Raw genomic sequence first — 19,259 nt, 5'->3', positions numbered from 1 at the left:
AAGAATATGGCAGTAACAAACAGTGACTAAGATGTGCACAAGGAAAAGTTTCTGAGGTACATGGAAGGCATGGTACATCAGTCCCAGTGCCCTGACTATAAGCACCGGCCACCTGACAGCGGTGGCCATCCTAGATCGTGGGTCTCAGCTCCTTCCTACACCATAATTGGAAGAGCACCTTACAGAAAGTATGCTATAGCTTTAGGTACTTCAAACACACGCTTTACCTACTCTGTTTCTTCTTGATGTCTACACATGCACACATACATTTTTTTCTAGTAGATCCTGTGCGTAGCACAGACCAAGCTTGAGTCTTGAAAACATCACCACTAGCCGGTAAGACTGGAATCAGGAGGCCACAAATATTTGCTACACCTACAATAGTCTTGTTAGGATGATCGTAAGAATTTCTGTCCACGCTAGGGTACTGAAAGAACTGAAATGACTAAACTTTTAGGGAACATTAAATAACTGAAGTGCTCAGAGTTTTTGAAATATTTATTGACTGACAACAGGTGCTTTATTTTATTAGTTAATATATCAGACAGTTCAACTTAAAAAAAAACTTCTTGAAACTCAAGTTCTTTTATACACAGTTAAATATAAGAAAGAGTAAAGAGATACAACCTACTTGATCTGCAACCAAATGGCTCAGAATATCTATACAGAAAAAGCATGAAAAAACAAATGTGCTAAAATATGTAAAAAAAAAAAATCAAAGACTACAGTATACAATTTTTTTTTTATGTATGGGTGCCCACATGTGGCTCAGTGTACGTGTACATAGGGAGTCAATTCTGACTTATAAATCATTTGAGTTCAAGTTTGCCTGCTCTGCTTTTTCCAGTAACCTTGAGGGCTGTGAGAGACTCCTGAGTAAGCTCAAGGGAAAGAGCATTTTAGTCCATGGGAAAGAATGCATTATTTATTAAGACTTGGGCTGGAAAAACAAAAAACAAAAACAAACAAAAAAGGTATAAAAGGTGGTGGCGCACGCCTTTAATCCCAGCACTCAGGAGACAGAGACAGGTGGATCTCTGTGAGTTTGAAGTCAGCCTGGTCTACAAGAGCTAGTTCCAGGACAGACTTCAAAGCTACAGAGAAAGGCCTTGGGCTGGTGTAGGCCAGCACGTCCAGCTCAGGACAGTGCACAGGCTGTTAGCTGACAGTGCTGCTCTTTGTTCTGCCTTCAGCCTCTACTCTGTATAAAAGCAAGTTCTGAAATAAACTTAGGGCTGGTTGATATTCACCTTCAGTCCCCTGATCTATCCTGTGTTTCTGTCTCTGTTTCTCTCAATCTGCCATTTCCTCAACCTCGTGCCTCCCTCCCAGGTAATCCCAGCTGATTCCTGCCAGAGCAGGTTCCAACATTTATGTTATTCTTACAATTTTGCTGTATGTTGGAAATTATTTCAGATGAGATTTGGCATGGTCAAGGGTATGGCCATAGACTGAAAATTATATCAAATATAATTTCAAATGAACATCAAAGACCCTGGGAGTCCAACAAGTAGACACACTTGTCACGCAAGCCTGATGACTGGGGCTTGCTCCGCAGAGCCCATTTAAGAAGCCAGATGCAAGGGCATCTGTAATCACAGCACCCTACAGCGATTTAAGGCAGAGACAGACATGACTAGAAACTCAAGAACCAGCTAGCCTGGAAGACAGTGCTCAGTTTGCAGAAATAAAAGGCCCTATCTACACACATACAAACACACGTGAAACAATATGCTTTTAAATTTACTCAAAAAAATGTATCATATGTCTATGTATATATACTAAAACAAAAACCTAAACCCTTATCTGAATTTTTTTAGTTAAAGTAACTTCTTAGTACCATTTAGAAATTGAATCAGCTTCTTAATTACATTTATCACTTTACTAGGTCTAAAGAACATTTTTTCCAATAGTTTACTATTTTAAATTTTCTATAAAACTAATCACAATTGTCTTCAAAACTACACTTTATGATTAATCTATTTGAAATTACCAATAACCTCAGCTGACTACTCTGTAGACATTTTCTAACTCTGAAAATACCCATTATATATAAATATGTGTGATGTCTTAACCCAAATGTTTCGTTAAGTTCTAGTCTTTGAGAAAATTCTGAATGGCATTTAATTTAATTCTGAAATGCTCTAATTTTGCATCACTCTTAAAAATGATTTATCTGAGTTTGGCTTTAAAATGATTGGAAGAATGGAGTAAGAAATATACATGAAGCGAAACTGGCCGTCACCAATGACTGCTCAAGGTCTCACTGCAGAGAGGGGGGGGGGGGAAGGTGGGTGGATGGATTTCGAGACCGCAATAGACAACAGTCGCATCAGTAAGTGTATGTGCATACCTTGTAGCTCGCAGACTTAATCCCATCAGGAACTTCATCCTGAAAAAGAAACACGCTTATTCTGCCTTCTGGAAAAATATTTTAAGTTCTTAAAACTTACGAGAAAAACTCACAAATTACTGGAGGTTATTTTTAAGTGAAAAGAGTTAGAAAATTTTAAATAATTTCTTTAAAGTAAATAAAAATTAGCAGGTGTAGTAGCACACAGCTTTAATCCTACCAGCCTGTTCTATGTAGCAAGAGCGATGAAACAAAATCTTCTCTCAAAAATGACCATGTGCTGTCATGGAATATGAAAATGGTCACATTCTGTCACTATTGTGGTGCACAGGACAAATGCAGGTACATGGGCTGAGTAAGTTGTGGCGAACACCCCAAATCTGTGCGTGCTCCTTAGTCACTCCTCAGTCCCAACAGTTCGCCCTGTGAGGAAGTATGAGGATGAAGCACAGGCCTTGTCTGTGGGGAGTGCAAGTATTCCAGTCCCTCCCTGTCTCCTGAGTGCTCTGGGCCCAGCTGCTCTGCTCTTAGCGTGTATAGTTCAGAGACTTTGCAATCGGGCTGTGGAATGTGTGCTCAAAGGGTCGATTAGTGTTTCTCCTCTCTACTAAAGCACAAACTTAAGGGCAAGACCTGGCACCCTGCTCACCCACAAAGAATATTCATTATTCAAATCACATGCTAATTGGTATCTTTACAGTCCTTTCATTATCTCATTTTTCTCTCTCATGCCTCACGAAACTATATTATCTTTCTGAATCACGGTACTTCTCTGAAAATCATATTCATATATATATATATATATATATATATATATAACAAGTATATTTTGAGACGGATATTAGGCTTTTCTTTTTTAGCTTTCATTATTAATTTATTTATGAAAATTTCATACACATATAACGTGCATTCTAATATCACGTCTGTGTCTTCTTCCCCTCCTCCTGAAAAGCCTCTTCCCACATTCATGATTTTGTTGTTTTTTTTTTTAGACACACTGAGTTTAGCCAGGTCATCTGGAGACCGTGCGTCAGGACTCTGAGCTGGGGCCTAATGGGCTCTTCAGTGGGTAAAAGTGAAGGCAATGGTAGTCCCTCCTGGAGAACCCAGCAGCCACTAACTAGTTCAATCTTTTTGTTTTTTTTTAAATACTTCTTACATTTTATTTAACTTTATTTTATGTGCACTGGTGTGAAGGTGTCAGATCCCCTGGAACTGGATCTTCAGACAGTTGTGAGCTGCCATGTGGGTGCTGGGAATTGAACCCAGGTCCTCTGGAAGAGCAGTCAGTGCTCTTAACCGCTGAGCTATCTCTCCAGCCCCTAGTTCAATCTTTTATTAGAGAGATTGCTCTCCTGGCTTGACAGCTGTTTTCCTCTTGAAGTTTGAAGTATTCTACTGTGAGAGCAGAGATTTGCTTTTTTTACACTTTGAAATGCTGCAGGTTTTTACAAGTATAATAATAATAATAACATATAATTATTATTTTATTATATATAATAATTATCATCATCATCATTATTGTTATTATATTACCATAAAGATATTGTAATTCAGAATAGATTTTATGCAGCTGGGAGGCAGATGGCTCAGTCAGTAACGCCTCCCACACAAAATGAGAACCTAAGTTTAAATCCTCAGGATCAGAGAAAGAAGCCAGGCTAGAGGCAGCCCCTGCAAACCCAGAGCTGAAGAGGCAGTGGTCGCCCTGTCTCATCAGTGAACTGCAAGATTCAGTAAGAGGCTCCATCTCAGAACTACAGTGGAAAGGGACAGAAAGCACTTGATGTCAGCCTCTAGCCTCCATGACACAGTGCTGCACACACACAAATAACGAACATCTGTAAGTTAGGTTTATGATATGCAGATATTGAATGCTATATTTAAACAGGATCAAACTATAGTCTGACCGCTAGTGGCCGAACGGCAGGAACAACCGGGACAGTTCTTACAGAATGGCAGGGTCTGACAGCACAGTCTCTCCTTCCACACTGGCTGATGTCATTCCAGAAAGGACACGGCTTCTTCAAGTTTACCTGCAAAATAGGAAGTTATAAAACTATAAAGCCCTGAGAGTATAATCGACTGCTGGAATCCCAATCCCAGGCTGTGGCAAGGGCTTATCTGAGATTACACCGTCTCTCCCATTACTAGGCAAGTAGCTAGTGTGAGCTGGTAAGCTGGTTTGAGAGACACAGACCCTCTGCGGATGACAGCTGGGAGTCAAGGCTCAACAGCCTGCCCCCCTTACCCCCACCTCCACCCTCACCCCCATAAGCTCCCATTTAAGCTAGTGACAATCGGCAGAGAACAGGGATGAACTATGGACCAGGTTTTCCAAACTTTTTCAGTAGTGTTCTCATGGTCAGATACTGTAACTGTTTAGTAAGTTCAAAACTGCCTCCTCTCAAAAAAAAAAAAAAAAAGCTTATCTTAATTGGAACCCATCTGATCATCTGATGACTGACAAAACAGAATATTTTGAGAATAACACACAAATTTCTATTTTAATTTCAATTTAACCCGTTCGTTTCTAACTCCACAAATTATTGAAGTTAAAAGTATCAGGGCCATGGTGAGTTCAGCTGGTAAACTGCACGAGGGCAAGAGTTTACTTCTGGGAAGCCCCATGGAAAGAAAGCATTCAAGGTGGCCCATGCTTGCAATCCCAGAGCTGGGGACTCAAGAGACAGGATTACACAGGCAACCAGTACAGCCTGCCACAACTCAGGCCAGCGAGAGAGGTCTGTAAACAACAAGAGACTGTGCCTGAGGAACGACACCAGTGCTGTCCTCAGGTCTCTCAAGCACAGGTGCTTGCAAAAACGCACACCAAGTCCAATGTTCACTTGTGAACCAAGTTTTCCTACTAAACTTTGTATACATTTAAGAGTCAGAGGCGTCCAGGGGGTAAAGATGCCGCGAAATACCTGACAGCCTGGGCTGGAGCCCAGGACTCACATAAAGGTGGGAAGGTGAGAAGCAATTCACTAAGTTGTCATCGTACCTCCACAGACATGCCATGGCATGAACGCCTGCATGCGTGCACACACACATACTACTTTGGTTTTTTGGGGGGGCGGGGGGGGGGGGTTGTGGTTCTTTGAGATGGCTCACAATGTTGCCCTTAACTGTCCTGGAACTCGCTCTGTAAACCAAGCTGATCTCAAACTCACAGAGATCCGTCTGCCTCTGCCTCCCAAGTGCTGAAAGTAAAAGGTATGTATCACCACTACGCCTGGCTCACTAAGTTTTCTTTAAATTTTTTAAACTTTGTACACATTTAATAATTACCAATTTCAATGGCAGTACCAAAGTTTAGTCATCTAAGAAAATGTTATCATCCATTACAGCACACTAACATTAAAAAAAAAAAACTGAAAATACTGGAGCTGAAGAGATGGCTCAGAGGTTAAGGCTCTTCTAGAGGTCCTGAGTTCAAATTCCAGCAACCACTTGGTGGCTCACAGCCATCTAAAATGAAATCCGGTGCCTCTTCTGGCATGTAGGCAGAACACTGTATAAATAATAAATAAATAAATCTTAAAGAAAAAAATTGAAAATACCTTGTAATATCTAAAGTAGTCACTTTCGAGAAGTTTCTGTAGTCTTGGGAAAAGTCTGTAGTTATTAAATTTATCGATGGTCTCAACATCACAGGTACAATCATCCAGGTAACCACTAACCTGTTACAAAGAAAATGAAATATTAGATTTAAATGTCCCAGATACCACATGGTCTTTTCCTCATATAGTTACTAGAAGAAAGGAAGAGAGAAAGAAAGAAAGAAAGAAAGAAAGAGAGGAAGGAAGGAAGGAAGGAAGAAAGGAAGGAAGGAAAAAAAGACCTGCTATTTAGCAACCTTATCTTGCCACCCTTTCTTGATTCCTAAATTGGGAATAACAATAATACAGCAAGGCTGTTGTTGTACCTCTAGAGCAACACAGTGGCACTTCTATAGGGTCAGTTCAGCTCAGTACACAGAACTGGACCCCTAGCAGCCAATGGCTCTACCCTCCGCATCCAGCTTACCTGGCCAAAGGTTGGCACTAAGATTAAGAGGGAAGGGTGTGTCTCCCTGTGCTAGATTAACAAACAAGGAAACGCCAGTCATATTTCATATTTCATCATGTGAACTAAGGAGCACACGCACACAGGCAAACACCTATTAAAAGTAATGTAACATTAAGTAATAAGTACATAATGATTAAAAATAGAAAAAAGAAAATGCACACACTATAGAAAAGAGACCCTGCAGAACTCTGGTGTGGTATGTTTGGGCTGTACACTGAAGATGACAAAGTGCACTGGCCCCTCACTGAAGAGCTATGGACAGCTGCTATAGGAGAGTCTGCTTTAGGGATGTGGTCCCTAGTAGGCTGACCACACTTGGTGGGCAGCCCCACACCCATACAGCAGCACAAACTGATCTCAGTGAGTAGTTTTTTAAAAAGCAGTGCCACGTCCGGGTGGTGGCAGCACATGCCTTTAATCCTAGCACTTAGGAAGTGGATGAGACCAGCCTAGTCTACAGGGTGAGTTTCAGGATGACGCTTACACAGAGAAACCCTGTCTCAAAAAACAAAACAAAAACAAACAAACAAACAAAAAAGCCAACAAAAAGAAAGTGTGCTTCTTTTCCAGAGGACGTGTTTGGCTCCCAACGTCTATCAAGTGGCTGACACCGCCTGGAACTTCAGCTCCAGTGCATCCAGTGCCTTCTCTGACCTCCCTATGCATGGCGCTCACGTGACATACCCCACACAGACATACATACATACACATAATTAGAAATAAAAAACTTCTAAGAGCCAGGCATGGTGGCTTATGCAGAGGCAGAAGAATCTCTGTGAGTTCAGGGTCAGCCTGACCTCCAAAGTGAGTTCTAGGACAGCCAGGACCATTACAGAGAGAAACCCTGTCTCTGTGTAACCAAATACAAATATTTCATTTTTCATATACATATAATATACATCTATATTAAAAATAAGAAAGCAAGTTATAAAACCTTATTAAAACACTCCATGCATGTTTCCCTGTACTATGTGAAATCCTATACTATCTTATTAAAATACTGAATATGTTTACCTTGTGCTATGTGAAATCTTGTACTATCTTAAGAACACTGAAACTCAGTACAGAAACTTTTCACCTAAAAACAAGAATATTGTAACAGCAGTGCCCCAAACTAACACTTTTTACTGATTTTTCTGGTCTTACTTATTTTCTAGAAGTCTGATCCACATATTCTAGCATACCTATTTTAACTCCTTTTGAATGTGTAAGGATAGAAACCACCTACTATTTCTATGACACAGAAACAACACAAAGATGAAAAGGAGACCAGCAGACCAGACAGAGCAAGTCACAAACGGAAAAACAAAAAAACCTGAGCTTGAAGCCAAACACCCCAGGAGCTCAGTGCCAAGGTGAAAAGAAACCTGCAGGCTGCGGTTAAGCACTGTTGCTTTGGGGATGGTCTCACTTCGTCTTCTACGTCTCTCCCGGCTGCTTCCGGAACATTCCACATGGTAACACAGTATGAGAATCCCTCACTTTCCTGTCTGTCTCTATCTCATCAACTAGAGTATAAAATCCTTGAGGTAAAAAGGTGTTTCTTCACCTGTGACCCCAGCCTGCAGCGCTATGCAGACCTCAATGACCACTCACGGAGTGGGGAGTGAATGACTGACAGCTGCCCATTGTTTCTCCTGAGTCACGCCTCACTGTCTACACACGTGTTTGGTGTCCAAGCGCACATCTGGCAGTAGCACACTTACAACCAAGGAATACAGGCAATGAGGACAACGTTCTGTGCCCCACCTTCTGTCTACTCACATGGCATTCTAAAGTGCACCAGAGGAAGCGCCAAGCCAGGAAAGAACGCAAGATCCCCAGAACTGAGGTGGTGCCCACCCAGGAGACTACAGAGGGACAGGGGGTGCACACATGGGAGACTTCTGCCTTTTACCCTTCATGTGAAATTGGCCGTGTTCTCCACACAACCACGGGGATCAGGGTGACTAAGGATGCAAAATAAAAATGAACGGGTTTCAACAGATTCAAGAGCTCAGCGAATACCGAGGTGCCAGCCAAGGGACAGCCAGCAGAGCGGCGCTGTGCTGTCCGGGGGAGGACGCCATTCTGGGAAGAAGTCTCACAAGTGTGACGCCAGCCTAGTTCTAGAAACTAGACAACAATAGGCATGTTGCCAAAATCAGTCACAAGAAAAGGTTATGGCAGAAATGCCACCAATAGAACCCACAGATTCTTAGAAACAAATGAAAATCCTAGAACAAGAGACAGGAGCTAGATGCAACAAGCTCGGCCTGATGCTATGCCTCGGAACATCTGCTGTTCAGGGTAACGATGACACTATTCCCCACTGCAAAACACAACTCCACGTGTCACGGGAATCTAAACTTGAAAATAAAAATGCACCCTTCTCCCCTCCCTAAGAGGTTAACATCTATCAAAACTTGAAGTGCATTGTTCTAGACTAAAGTGATGACCAGCTTTGGGTAGGAGCCAAACTAATAACTGAAGGTAAAAAGCTCCGCACGGAGGTACAGTGGGTGTTGCAAGATGTTTGATTTCACTGTGTAAAAATATGCCACTCTGATTTAATAAGTAGTAAATAAAAAGCTGAATGACCAACAGCTAGGCAGGATTACTGGGCACAAAGAGGATGCTGGGAAGACAGGAAGAAGTATGGACAGTAGGTAGAAAAGGTAAACAAGCCTCGGGGCAGCATGTAGACAGACAGAAATGGGTTAATTTATGTTATAAGAGCTAACGAAAAACAAGCCTAAGCTATCAGCCAAGCTTTCATAATTAATAATAAGTCTCCTTGTCATGATTTAGGAGCTGGCTGGAGGGACGGAGAAAGACTTGCTCCAAGTAGGTAGACAGAAGGATCTATGCAGCCTAGCACATAGTCACACCCAGTTTAAAGGTCTAGACTGTGAGCGCTGCAAAGCCTCTCGCAAAGCCTGTGGCAAGCTCCCAAAGAGCAGCCCCTCCATAGCCTCCAAGCTCTGCAGTGAAACCTACATAGGTGTAAGCTCATTCCTGTCACTGTGTTTCCCACAATAATTTTCATCTCACCGATTTGGTATCAGAATAATAAAATAAATGCTTGGAAATGTTAAATATCACAGAACTGGTATAAAGAAAAGAAACACAGGGTTGGAGAGATGGCTCAGAGGTTAAGAGCACTGGCTGCTCTTCTCGAAGTTTTGAGTTCAATCACCAGCAACCAGGTGGTGGCTCACAACCATTTATAGTGGGATCTGATGCCCTCTTCTGGCATAAAAAGGTGTACATGCAGACAGAGCACTCATACACATTAAATAAATAAATAAGCAAATAAATAAATAAGCAAACAGAAAATAAATGCTTGAAAAATGTTGAATACGCTATTAACCCAACTCTACTTAAATGTTCTATCCCTCTCCAAAGCAGCCCACATTTCTTTAATGAGGAAGAAAATATAGGCCTAATTCACAGTTTCTAATACTGGACTATTCCAATTATCCCACTGGAATAAGGGACCAGATCATGGAAAACTAGCATGGGGTACAGGGTGGAGCACTCAGTTACTTTCTCCATTGACTACAGTTGATTTAGTCAAATGCACTAGCCAAGGAAATATATTTTGCGCAATCACAAATACATATAAATATAACCTGTGAGCTCACCCTTGTGAGTGGTATGTAAATAGTTTCAAGGCTGACCACTCTGTGTTGGGCAACAGTAAGGGGCTTATTCTTACAGGGAGAGGTATTTTTTAATTCATAATGAAAGACAAAACAAAACAAACAAAACAAAAAAGAACTTCCTAGTTGTCTTGTGCACAATACTAAGAAAGTCTAGCCCAATCAGTCATTTTGTTCTGATTCAAAATACTGTAAGACTGTATTTTATTTTCATTTAGTGTTTTTTGTTTGTTTGTTTTTAATTTATTTATTTTTATTTTATGTGCATTGTGTTTTACCAACATACATGTCTGTGTGAATGTGTCAGATCTTGGAGTTACAGACAAGTGTGAACTGCCATGTGGTTGCTGGGAATTGAACTCCGGTCCTCTGGAAGAGCAGTCAGTGCTCTTAACCACTGAGACATCTCCCCAGTCCCCTTGTTTGTTTTTCTTTAGTTTTTCAAGACAGGGTTTCTCTGTAGATTTGGAGTCTGTCCTGGAACTAGCTCTTGTAGACCAGGCTTGCCTCAAACTCACAGATATCTGCCTGCCTCTACCTCCCAAGTGCTGGGATTAACGGCGTGCACCACCGCCACCAGGCTAAGACTATATTTCTTGTACCTGATTTTTATGAAAAGTTTTTCCCAAGTATGTCAATTAAGGAAAAGAAAGAAAGAAAGGAATTCAAATTAAAAAGGAAAAACTAAAATTATCAGCATTTTCAGATCTCATGCAGTGTATGTATGTGTATACATACATGTATAAGTATGTAACATATACAGATATGCAGTATATACCACACACCAAAAAAGTTCAAATTATTAAATAAAGTCCAGGATACAAAAATTAAATCAAGGGACTGGAAAGATGGCTCAGAGGTTAAGAGCACTGACTGCTCTTCCAGAGGTCCTGAGTTCAAATTCCAGCAACCACATGGTGGCTCACAACCATCTGTAATGAGATCTGGCGCCCTCTTCTGGCCTGCAGGTGTACATGCAGACAGAACACTGTATACATAATAAATAAAATAGTTAAAAAAGTTAAATCAAGAAAACAATTCCATTTACAATAGCATCAACAAATAAAATACTTACGAAGACATGCCTCCTGGTGAGCATGTACTGAAACAGGAAGGCTGTTTACACATCATTGCTGGGCATGTAAATCTCCAGACATGATGGAAAGCAGTGTGGATGCTCCCCAAGAAACCAAAAACAGCTATCACTGATCTAGCAATCTGATTTCTGGATACACATCCAAAAGAAACAAAACCACTGGCTCAAAGAGACATCGCCACACCCGTGCTCTTTGCATCACACAGTATTCAAGACAAAAGCATCTAAGTGTCTGACAAGGTAAAAGTAGATAATTTAGCCAGATGGTGGTGGCTCATGTCTTTAATCCCAGCACTTGGGAGGCAGAGGCAGGCAAATTTCCATGAGTTTGAGGTGGTCTACAGAGTGAGTTCCAGGACAGCCAGGGCCACACAGAGTAGATAACATGACACATACACAATGCAATGACTACTACTCTGTTCTTTGTGGCAACCTGGATGAATCTTGAAGATACTGTACTAAGCAAAATAAACTAGATATAAAAAAATACTTCATGACCTCCCTCACTTGTGAGATCTAAGCTGGTGGGAATCTTGCCGGCAAGCCACAACAACATGGAAATACACAGATTACTAGAAATGGGTTAAATTAAGATGTAAGAGTTATCCAATAAGAAGTTAGAGCTAATGGGCCAAGCAGTAATTTAATTAATACAGTTTCTGTGTGATTATTTCAGGTCTGGGCAGCCAGGAAAAACAAGTGGCCTCTTACAATAGCCAAGGGTACAAAGGGTAGAAGTGGAAGATATGAGAAAAGACAATATAAGTAAATTCTGGGGTCTGAATGAACACCACAGTGACCCGAGCTAATAAGAGTGCATATTTGCTAAGAGAATAGATCTTCAGTATTCTCACCATACATGCAGCTAACTGTGTGAGGACAGACATGATAATCAGCCTGATGACACTACCCAGTGCATAGGTGTAACAAGACAGCTTCTGGAATATGCCCCATTGTCTCTCAATAAATAAATGTGTGCATTCAAAATATACTTTATTTGTCAAAGAACTAGGGATACTTAATTTTATTGTGTTTTGTGACAGAAGAAGAGGAAGAGGAGGAGGAAGAAGAGAAGGAGGAGAAGAAAGAGGAAGAGGAAGGACTGAAAAGATGGCTCAACCATTAAGAGCATTGCTGCTCTATCATGAGAACCAGAGCTCAGATCCTAGTACCTACTGGTTTGTGAGGCAGCTCACAAACACCTGCACCTCCAGCTCCAAGGAATCCAATGCCCTCCTCTGGTGTTCAAGGGCACTTGCACAGCATACACTCATACACAAACACACACACAGAGAGAGAGAGAGAGAGAGAGAGAGAGAGAGAGAGAGAGAGAAAGAGAGAGAGAGAGAGAAAGAGAGAGAGAGAGAGAGAGAAGAGATTTTTAAAAGGGTATAAACTTTTAAAATAAATCTTATTGCATATTTTAAAATATACAGCATGATGTTATATATAGTAAAATGGTTGCTATAACAGGGCGAATTAACATATCCATCTTTTCATGTAATTACTCACCTTCCCCAAGACAGGTAGACTTGTAACAAAACTCCTGAATACACTACTCAACACACGTCTTGTGTTGTATGTTATATCTCTCAATTCCCAACCAAGATAAACAGCAAAATATGCCACATACACACAAAGAGATAGCAGAAAAGGCCACATATGCACTCCGCTTTAAAAGGAAATCCTGCCTGCCGTTTAACCTGGGCAGCCCTGGGAGATATGTGAAGGGAACTCAAGGACAGGCTTGCACAGTCTCGCATGTGCACTATACGAAAGGAGAGAGAAAGGGGCTCGGCTAGAAATAGAAAGACTGTGACAGGAGGTGAAGAACTGGGGTGGTGGAAGTCAAAGAATAGGACATACTAGAAAACTGCCGCCAGACAGCAAGGCACAGCGTATCGAGAGCATCTCTGCCTACGTCTCAGTCGCATTAAAGTTCACAGTGTGGGGCTGGGGAAATGACTCAGCAGCTAAGAGCTCTTGTTGTTCTTGTAGAGTTCCAGGGTTCAATTCCCAGAGCCCACAAGGTGGCCACAACTCCAATTCCAGGGGATCCAATGCCCGTGTCTGACCTCCACAGGCATGTATATGGTTCACAGACATGCTGCAGGCACATCTTTATTTCTTAATTAAAAAAGAAAAAGGACATCACATTAGGTAGTGACTCAAAGGATAGCAATCATCCTACAAATATTTCTCCCATATACTTTATTCAGAGAAGCCACGGGTGCAGCAGGCACTCAGAGGTAACGGCCACCTCTTTAGTATAACCTACAAGACCATCTGACGAGTATTTAATACTGGGTTTCTGTACTCCCATCAAGTCACCTCTCCATGGGGCAGCAACTGGGCCTAATGAACGAAGCTTTTTTGTTTGGTTTTATTGGTTTTTCAAGACAGGAATTTTTTTTGCAGCTTTAGGGCCTGTCCTGAAACTCGCTCTGTAGACCAAGCTGGCCTTGAATTCACAGAGACCCGCCTGCCTCTGCCTCCCAAATGCTGGACTTAAAGGCGTGCACCACCACTACTTGGCTTTTAAAGCTATTTTTTAAACCGATATACAGAACACTTGACAGATCAAATCTACAGATGCACGTGTTTGGAGCGTATATCTACAATGCACTTCAAATGAAAAAAAAAATGTTTGTGGAGCTGGCATTTGTGTCCGAGTGCCCCTCCTGCAGCAGCCCAAGGCAGAGCTACCTCGCTCAGGGGGCTGAGTGTCCCTCTTGAGGGAGCCCAAGACAGGCCAAGCACACTCAGGCCACTGAGCCTCACTACTGCTTACCGGATTCAAGAACAGTAAAACAGTTTCAGTGGAAAGGAATGCACACTAATTTTTAACTAAGTGCAACAAAATAAGGTCATACTTTCTCCATAACTGCCTTTAGTATTTCTTCTGAGGTTATATCTTTAAGATAGACTCCACACATTGTGCCTAAAGTTTTGCTACATTCACTTATTCAACATAACTGTCAAAAAATAAAAATAACAAACTGGAAGGGCTTCCTTTCATCTAAGTCTGTGTCTAGGATAACAAATACTATTTGGTTCAAAGAAGGGTGCTTCCAGGACTATTTACTCAACTGGTGATGAGAGCAAACTTACTATATAAATTGATATTACTAATTACTGTTTTAATGGGATAATGAAAAAGCAAGTGGTTGTATATAAGAAAGATTTACAAGTCTCAAATAATCATTTTGAATAATGAACAGTAAGCAATGAAACACTAAACTAAATGTAAACTAAAAGAGTTTACAAGGGTTGGGGAAATGCCTCAGTAGCTGCTCTTGCAGAGGACCTGTGTTCTGTTCCCAGCAACCACATGGGTCATCTAACTCCAGTTCCAGGGCATCCAACACCCTCTTCTGACCGCCAGTGGCTCCTGGCACTCACATGATACACATACATACACGCAAGCAAAACACTCAAATAGATAAAATAAAATAAAGCTAAAATTTTAAAGAATTTACAAAATGCTGGAAGGTGGTGGCCTTTAATTCCAGCACTTTTACATCTTATGCTGTGGTAGTTTGAATGAATTGGCCCCTATAAACTCATAAAGAGTGGCCCCCATAAGCTCATACTAGCAGGTGTGGCTTTGCTGGCCTTGTTGAAGAAAGTGTGGAGGTGGGCTTTGAGGTCCCACATATGATCAAGTCATGCTCAGTGTCCAAGTTCACTTCCTGTTGCCTGTGGATCAAGATGTAAAATGTGCTCCCTCTCTAGCACCATGTCTGCCCACAGGCTACCATATCCCACCGTGATGATAATGGACTGAACCTCTGAAACTGTAAGGCACTCAGTTAAATGTTCTCCTTCATAAGAGTTACTGTGGTCATGGTGTCTCTTCACTGCAATACAAACCCTAAGACATACTGAAATCTCCCTAACATTTGCTGAAGCACCAATCAAATACCAGGTTTGAAAACCATTTTTAACTCAGTTTTGATCTCTCAGCACTTCCTAAGGAGTATCCTGTTGAATGCTTAAAGTTAATCTTATTGCTTGCAAACCTCCATTCATTTCCCCCCCCTCCCGCAATGATTATTGTAGCATGAGGGCCGGCTTGTTGGGGTTTCCGTCCCACCCTGTACCCCAACAGCCGGCAAATCCCAAAGAGAAATTACACACAGGACTCCATAAGGTTATAAACTGATTGGCCCATCAGATCAGGCTCCTTATTAGTCCTTGTAACTTAATCCATTATCATTATCTATGTTAGCACATGGCTCCGTACCTTTCTCAGCTGAGCAAGTTACATGTTGCCTCTTCAGTGGTCTGCGCAGGAGTGGCAAGAGAGCTTCCTGTGTCCCAGAAAACTCCCAGTCTCTTTGCTCCACCCCTACTTCCTGTCTGGCTTTTCCGCCTATACTGCCTGCCTGGCCAATCAGTGTTTTATTAAAATATGATTGACAGAATACAGACAATTCTCCCACACCAGATTATCTGAGGTCAAACAGCTACATACTGCTGACTCATCAGAGAGAGCCTGTGAGCGGAACCCCAACTACAAACCAGATACTCATGCAAAGAAGGGTAGTGATGTTGTAACCCAAGGCAGAAGTGGTAAGAGAGACTGACAGCTGGAAGGGAAAAAAAAGCACCTAAGACCATTCTGACTATTTCTGCCATTAGCTAGGCCATATTTTGGAGGTAGCTCAGCCTGCCCCAGGCTGAGGACAGATATCACACGTAAGCCCCAAGGAACCAGGCTAGTTTGCTATTATTCAGCTAACTCTGAAGAGGAAAACCAGAAACTCTTCCTTTAAAGAAAGTGACTTAACAGTTTTGTTTTGTTTTTTTTAAGTATTAGTGAGTGTTTAAATCTGAAATTATCGGGGGCTGAAGAGATAGCTCAGTGATTAGAGCAAGGACTGCTTTTCCATAGGATCTGAGCAGGTCCCAGAACCTACATGGTGGTCCACAGTCTAGTTCCATGGTGTAACATGAGGGGGCCTGCTTGTTGGGGTATCTGTTCCCGCTCAGTACCCCACAGCAGGCAAGTCCCAGAGAAAATCAATCACACAGCGATCTCTATAAGTTATAAAGCTGATTGGCCCAATAGGTCAGGCTACTTATTAGCTCTTATAACTTATGTTACCTCATTATCCTTATCTACGTTAGCACATGGCTCAGTACCTTTTCCAGCGGGGAAGCTTACATCTTTCCCCTCCGGTGGTCTGGGCAGAACTGGCGGAGGGAGCTTCCTGCATCCCAGAATACTCCCAGTCTCTTTGCTCCACCCCTACTTCCTGTCTGGCTTTCCCGCCTATACTGCCTGCCTGGCCAATCAGCGTTTTATTAAAATATGATTGACAGAATACAATTCTCCCACACCACCATGGGATCCTACAGCCTCCTCCAGTCTACTCAGGCACAACATGTGCGTGGGGCACAGACAGGCAAACACACAAATATGGTAAATAAAAATAAATAAATCCTAAAAATAAATAAGAGCCAGGCACTGTGACCCTCACTTTTAATCCCAGCACTTGGGAGGCAGAGGCAGTCAGATCTCTAGGAGTTCGAGGTCAGCCTGGTCTGCATATTGATTTCCAGAACAGCCAGGGCTATGTCAAGAGACCCTGGCTCAAAATAAACAAATGAATAAATAAAAAATAAACCTGAAGATAATGAAACAACAACCAAAAAAAATTAATTACTATTCAAGAAAAATGCAAAAATAATTAAAAATTCCTAAATTTTAAGGAGATCTCTAAAAAGGTTGAGTGTGGAACAAAAGTTAAAGAGCCAAATAGTATTTTTATACCATTATCCAAACATCGAGAACATACTTTTCTCATGAAGAGAACATGAGTATCTTTTCTCAGCACTGATAGTCACAAGCTGCTTGTAACTTTGTATACCCGAAATTTGTGATCAAAGGAACTTCCCCGACAACTCACCTCTGCTCCCAAATTACTCAAAACAACAAAATCAAAAACTTAAAGTGGGAAAAGAGATGACCCCGCCCTCTCCCTCTGAACATCAACTGTGATTCCAACATTATAGTATCACACTCAGCATGCACGTTATTTCTGGTCATAAATAGTAAGATCCACGAATGCTTTGGTTGTTTATCCCTCCATGTTTTACAAATGTAATTTCGAAGTCCACCAAAAGGTGGCTTTAAAGAGTAATGGATCAACGGGTTAAAGTCATTTGTTGCCAATCCTGAGGACTGAGGGAGATCTCACGTGGTGGATGGTGAGAAAGATCCCTGCAAGCTGTCCTCCCACTGACTACAAGTATCCCTTGCTATGCAAACACCCACACGTACAATACACTCAAAATAAGCAAGCCAATATTTTAAACATTGTAAAGACCAGTAACGAACAAGAGGAGTAAGAAAGCGAGCAGGCCAGCACGAGATTTGGTTGTGAACACCTGTATAGCAATACAATTTACCTATTAAGAAACTCAATAATAGAATGATCTGCTACAGTTTTAAATAGAAGAAAGGCGGGGGACCACTAATACTCAAGAGTTCTTCCAGACTTTACAAGAACGCACTTAAAAACTAACACACCGACAGATTCCAGGTTCTTCTGGATGTTTCCAAGCTACCTGCTGGCATTTTCTGAAGACAGCAAAACGACATTCAGAGTCAGTCCAATACGTCTAACCTAAATGGACTCATACAAAATTAACAGGCTACACTACAAAAAAGAAAAAATTCTTTTAATGTTTTGCTCACATCTCCCATAGAAATAAATAATCACAGCTCATAATCAAACTGAAGATGGGGCCTGCCTAGGATTCAAACCGCTAAGGGAGTGTCAGGATGCTAGAACAAGCTTCAGGAAGAAGAAAGTGCACCAAACACAGGCCGACGAGTCAAAGAACAACAACGGCCGCAAAGACACCAGGCAGTTGAACCAGGGCACCTAAAGGGCCACGCAAGGTCATTCAACCTCTTGACAACGACAGCAAGACTTGGAGAACAGCTGGTCTCCCACCCCCGAGTCGGTTCCGAGCTGGAAGGCTGGGGATGCCCGGGACACAGCAAGCACGAGGTGTCCAGGTACCCGGTGCACTCAGAACCCCAGATCTTGTGAACTCGACTCCGGGCCGCGGAGTGGCCACAGCAGGACACCGGGACGCTGCGTGACAAGCTGGCCAAGAACCCACGCCCATCTCAGGGTCCCGCGGCCCGTCGGACGACCGGGAACGCAGTCCGGGCCGCGCACCGGGATCGCCCGCGCCCGGGGATGCGCAACCCGTGGGCCGGCCGCGCGCGCCTCACCTGGCAGAAGCAGCGCTGCGCCGCCGTCTCCGGTCCCCGCTCCTCGCCGTGGCCCGAGCGCAGCAACCACAAAGCACCCAAGAGGCCGACGAGTAAGCCCCAGCCGCGGCCCATCGCCGCCCTCCGCCCTCAGCCCGCGCCTACGTCCCCGGCTCCGGGGCGCAGGTCGCGCGCCCGCAGAAGAAGCCCGCGCGCGGCCCCGCCCCGTCCCGCCCCTCGCTCCGCCCTCCGCGCTCCCGCCTCCCCTGCGGACGTGCGGCGGCGCGAACCTCGGGCGCCTGCCTTTCAGCTCGCTCCGCTCACGCACCCGCCTACGGGACACCTGGCCTGCAAGCTCCACCCGCGCGGAGACGCTGTCCTTCCGGGGTCGGGGCCTCCCCGGAGCCACTGCTCCCGGTCATCGCTGCCCTGCCCCACCCAGCCCCTTGTCACTACGAGGAAATCGAGCCTGAGTTTACGTGTCCGTCGTGCTCCGGCTGCCTAAAGCCAAAAGGATGTTGGAGTTCAGCTTGGAGGGCCCAGCTGCACAAAAGATTTAGAATTTTCTAGTGGCTGTGCCAAGTAGGGAACAGGTGAAATTGGTTTCAGAATGAGCGTCGTGGTTTACACCTATAATCCCAGCACTCCAGAGGCTGCAGCAGGAGGATTGCTCAATTTCTAAGACAACCTGAGCTACGTACTAAGGGAACTGCCTGGGCTATAGAGTTAGACCTTATTATAAATAGATGATAAATATTTTTATTAAGCCAGTAGAGGGAAGATGTTAGCCCAACGTGGACTCAACTTCAGATTTATTCATAAAATAGTGTGTTTTCTGTGAACTCTGCACATTTCACG

The 19,259-nt window shown here is 42.9% G+C and overlaps 1 protein-coding gene across 2 annotated transcripts in view; it reads right to left on the bottom strand.

The window, feature by feature from the left end:
- Ero1a (endoplasmic reticulum oxidoreductase 1 alpha) overlaps window positions 1–18,582 on the bottom strand; it is a 44,279-nt gene extending 25,697 nt beyond the window's left edge. For both annotated transcript variants that reach the window (XM_085698464.2, XM_085698465.2), the window contains exons 1-4: window positions 18,423–18,582; window positions 5,920–6,039; window positions 4,306–4,389; window positions 2,354–2,392 (exon numbers count right to left, since the gene is read on the bottom strand). In XM_085698464.2, coding sequence (XP_085554590.1) covers window positions 2,354–2,392; window positions 4,306–4,389; window positions 5,920–6,039; window positions 18,423–18,536 — 357 coding nt within the window. In that variant the 5' untranslated portion in view covers window positions 18,537–18,582. The remainder of the gene's footprint in view (window positions 1–2,353; window positions 2,393–4,305; window positions 4,390–5,919; window positions 6,040–18,422) is intronic.
- Between the last annotated feature and the right edge of the window lie 677 nt (window positions 18,583–19,259).

The sequence above is a fragment of the Myodes glareolus genome, chromosome 12 (assembly GCF_982192425.1).
Source record: "Myodes glareolus chromosome 12, mMyoGla1.1, whole genome shotgun sequence".
Lineage (NCBI taxonomy): Eukaryota > Metazoa > Chordata > Mammalia > Rodentia > Cricetidae > Myodes > Myodes glareolus.
The sequence above is the reverse complement of the archived record's forward strand: the minus strand, read 5'-3'. Positions and strand labels throughout refer to the sequence as shown.